Source organism: Bison bison, unplaced genomic scaffold, assembly GCF_000754665.1.
Source record: "Bison bison bison isolate TAMUID 2011002044 unplaced genomic scaffold, Bison_UMD1.0 scf7180017864508, whole genome shotgun sequence".
NCBI lineage: Eukaryota > Metazoa > Chordata > Mammalia > Artiodactyla > Bovidae > Bison > Bison bison.
The window spans coordinates 3,177,616-3,180,532 of record NW_011495064.1 but is presented as its reverse complement, the minus strand read 5'-3'; the positions used below and the strand labels follow the sequence as shown (position 1 = coordinate 3,180,532).

The window sequence follows — 2,917 nt, the reverse complement described above, 5'->3', positions numbered from 1 at the left end:
CCGCACAGCCCGTCCAACAAAAAGGGAGGTGGTGATGCCCCCCGCCACTAAAGGAGCTACTATAGCCCAGCTTTTTATGTCGTAGTCTCATGCTTATCGACTCCTGAAATGTCAGGCTTATGACCAGCAAGTGGCTGAGCCGGTATTCCAAGGCAGATTGATTCCATCGTGAGTCAGAATGGCTCAGCCTGCGTAACAAGACACACCAGCCTAGCAGACCACAGAGACAAAATCGGACTGTCCCAGCAGGACGTCTGGGAGAACTGCTATGGGAACACTTCCCGAGGCCCTGAGCGCCTTACTGGCAGCTTTGAACCTGGCAGGGCTCCTTCCAGCTCCTGAGCTCGGTGCGATCCCCAGCTTCAGTCTGGTCTGCTTCATCATTGGCATCGAAGTCATCCTCCAGGGGCCCGTTGGGGAAGTCCTCGCAGTCACTGTCCTCCACCTCAGCATCGAGGTCAAACACCTGATCCTTCTTCTTAAACTTGTCCACCAGGGCCGACACTGACTGGAAGAGACAGAGAGCTCCCCAGTCCCCCACATCCCCATCACCAGCCCACTCCCATCACCACCCCGCCACTGCGGGGAGACCGCCCCACTGGAGGTGCCTTCCTCCCCACGCCCGCCTCCGCGGAGCCAACGTTCTCTCAACAGCAGAGCGCTGAGGAAGTTTATATTGTGCGCACAGGATGGAGCTGGATTGTGGTCAGGCACATTTTGTAAAACACAAAACCGGAATCTGCATCCTTTAACCCCATGTTTAAACAGTTTTCCATGGAGACCATTTATTTTGGAGGTTGTAGTAAGTAGACTAAAGGGGGCCAGGCTAAAAATAGAGGAAAACTTCACACATGACAATTTCTCAGGAAACTCTGTGCCAAGGGACTCAACTCTGACAAGCAGGAAATTCCTTGAGCTTGACAGCAGCCTGAGACCAGAAGCCACTGGGACAGCCATGTTTGAGAGTAAATCTGATAAGACTGTGCACCCAGGAATGGAAGGACTGCCTTCCCCTGGGGGGAAGACAGGAAGAAACACGAAGCTGATCCCCACACGGTACTCCCAGCTGTTTAACGGGCCTGCAGAGGGCAGCGCACAGCCCCACTCCCAGCCCTGCCCCAGTGTTCAGTCCCTACAGAGGAGCCAAAGCAAACACTTTCTGTACTACTGCCAGCTAAATCAAAATGATGCCACAGTTTTGGTTCCCACTGGGCAGAACTCATCTCAGGCCATCTCACTGAAACCACGAGCTGCTGGAGAAATGCCCAGGGCCCTTAGAAGTCCAGAAATTGACCACACCTCATTATGTGCTTCACTGTCCCATTGAGTGAACTGGAAGCCGGCCAGGGAAGGGCAGATTTGGCGATCTTCCGCACACTGCTGCAGGGCCGCTGGGAGGACAGGAAGATCACAAAGAAGGATCAGAGCAGGCTGGAGACGTGCCTCAGCCCCTGGAGATGATGGAGCAGCCGCGGGGAGGGGGAGGCGCAGCCACCTCCTGTCCTCGGACAGGGAGCAGCCCCATGGAGGGGGAGGCGCAGCCACGGTGCAGCCACCTCCTGTCCTCGGACAGAGGCTGGCCGGCCACCCACCTGTGTGCTGACCGCTCTCCCAGGAGAGGACGTGTGCTCAGGCTCACACCAGTGCCAGAGGTAGGCTCCACACTGGTGTTCCATGAATCGGGAAAACACCAGAGCAGAAGCCTGAAGCACAGACTTTTTGACTCTGGAATGGACTCTGTGTCCCATGCTGGAGCTGGGAAACCAAAAACCCATCCTTAAAGCGTACTAACTGCACGGACAATTGTGCAGTGGCACTTACTGTAGCCCAAAATAAACTTGGTACGGGCTTCCTTAATGGCTCAGAGGTAAGGAATCTGCCTGCAATGCAGGAGACGTGGGTTTGATCCCTGGGTCAGGAAGACCCCTGGAGAAGGGAATGGCTACCCATTCCAGTATTCTTGCCTGGAGAATTCCATGAACAGAGAAGCCTGACAGGCTGCAGCTCGTGGGGTCCCAAAGGAGTTGAACATGACTTAGTGACTGAACAACGACCAAACTAGGTACAGATTACCCACCTCACAGGATTAGAGCCCCACTTGAGTGCACACCCCTGGACAACTGTTAGTACTAACCAGTAATTCTTAGCAAATTCTAGACAAGGACAGGAGGAGGATGTGCACCATAATATCGGTGTGGTCCTGCAGAGGGGAGGATAAATTCCATGTACCACAAAATTGTCCCACGCTAGTGCCTGGCCTTCACACTGCCCACCACATCCTCAGAGGACCCCCAGCAGTGGGAGGGGACAGGCTGGATGGGCGGCAGGGGGCTGCGAAAACCACTGCTAAGCCAGTATAGGGGACTGACGGCAGGACAGATCTGTTCTCAGACCTGAAGACAGTTCATACAGCCCTTTTCTCCTCAGGGTCCCCTGGGTTAATAACACGTGAACACAAGGCCTCTGGTGCAGCAAGTCTCTTACAGCCCCTTTCCCAAGTCCAAACTCTCATCCTCCAGAGAACCAGCGGCCCACAGGGCACCAGAAGGCCTTAGGACACATAAGCCATGAGCACTGGCTACTACTGTTCAAGACTCCATGCTGCAGAGAAGCCAAAAGTGAGTTTCTCCTGAAAAAAAAAGAGCCCACTTTGTCTTTCCAGAGGAACCTTCTGGGTAAATAAGCAACACAAGAGCACAGTGGGCTTGCTAGCCATGGTTATATACAGAAACCTCTCTGATGACTGAACTGCTCTGGTAAGAGCCGGCACTGGACTCACCTTTTAAGTCGGTCATTTCCACCCAGCCCAAATCCGGCAGCTCGGGAGGCTCCCCGCTGGAGAGGGTCTGGATGTCGGCGGGGAAGAGCAGCTCGCTCCTGTAGTCTGGGCAGTGGAGGGTGGAGAGAAACACACCTG

At 54.5% G+C, this 2,917-nt stretch overlaps 1 protein-coding gene across 2 annotated transcripts in view; it reads right to left on the bottom strand.

Moving 5' to 3' along the window:
• The window catches only part of NCAPH (non-SMC condensin I complex, subunit H), a 35,376-nt gene that overhangs the window by 13,300 nt on the left and 19,159 nt on the right, over positions 1-2,917 (bottom strand). For both annotated transcript variants that reach the window (XM_010829588.1, XM_010829589.1), the window contains exons 9-11: positions 2,780-2,914; positions 1,300-1,391; positions 303-508 (exon numbers count right to left, since the gene is read on the bottom strand). In XM_010829588.1, the coding sequence (XP_010827890.1) occupies positions 303-508; positions 1,300-1,391; positions 2,780-2,914 (433 nt within the window). The remainder of the gene's footprint in view (positions 1-302; positions 509-1,299; positions 1,392-2,779; positions 2,915-2,917) is intronic.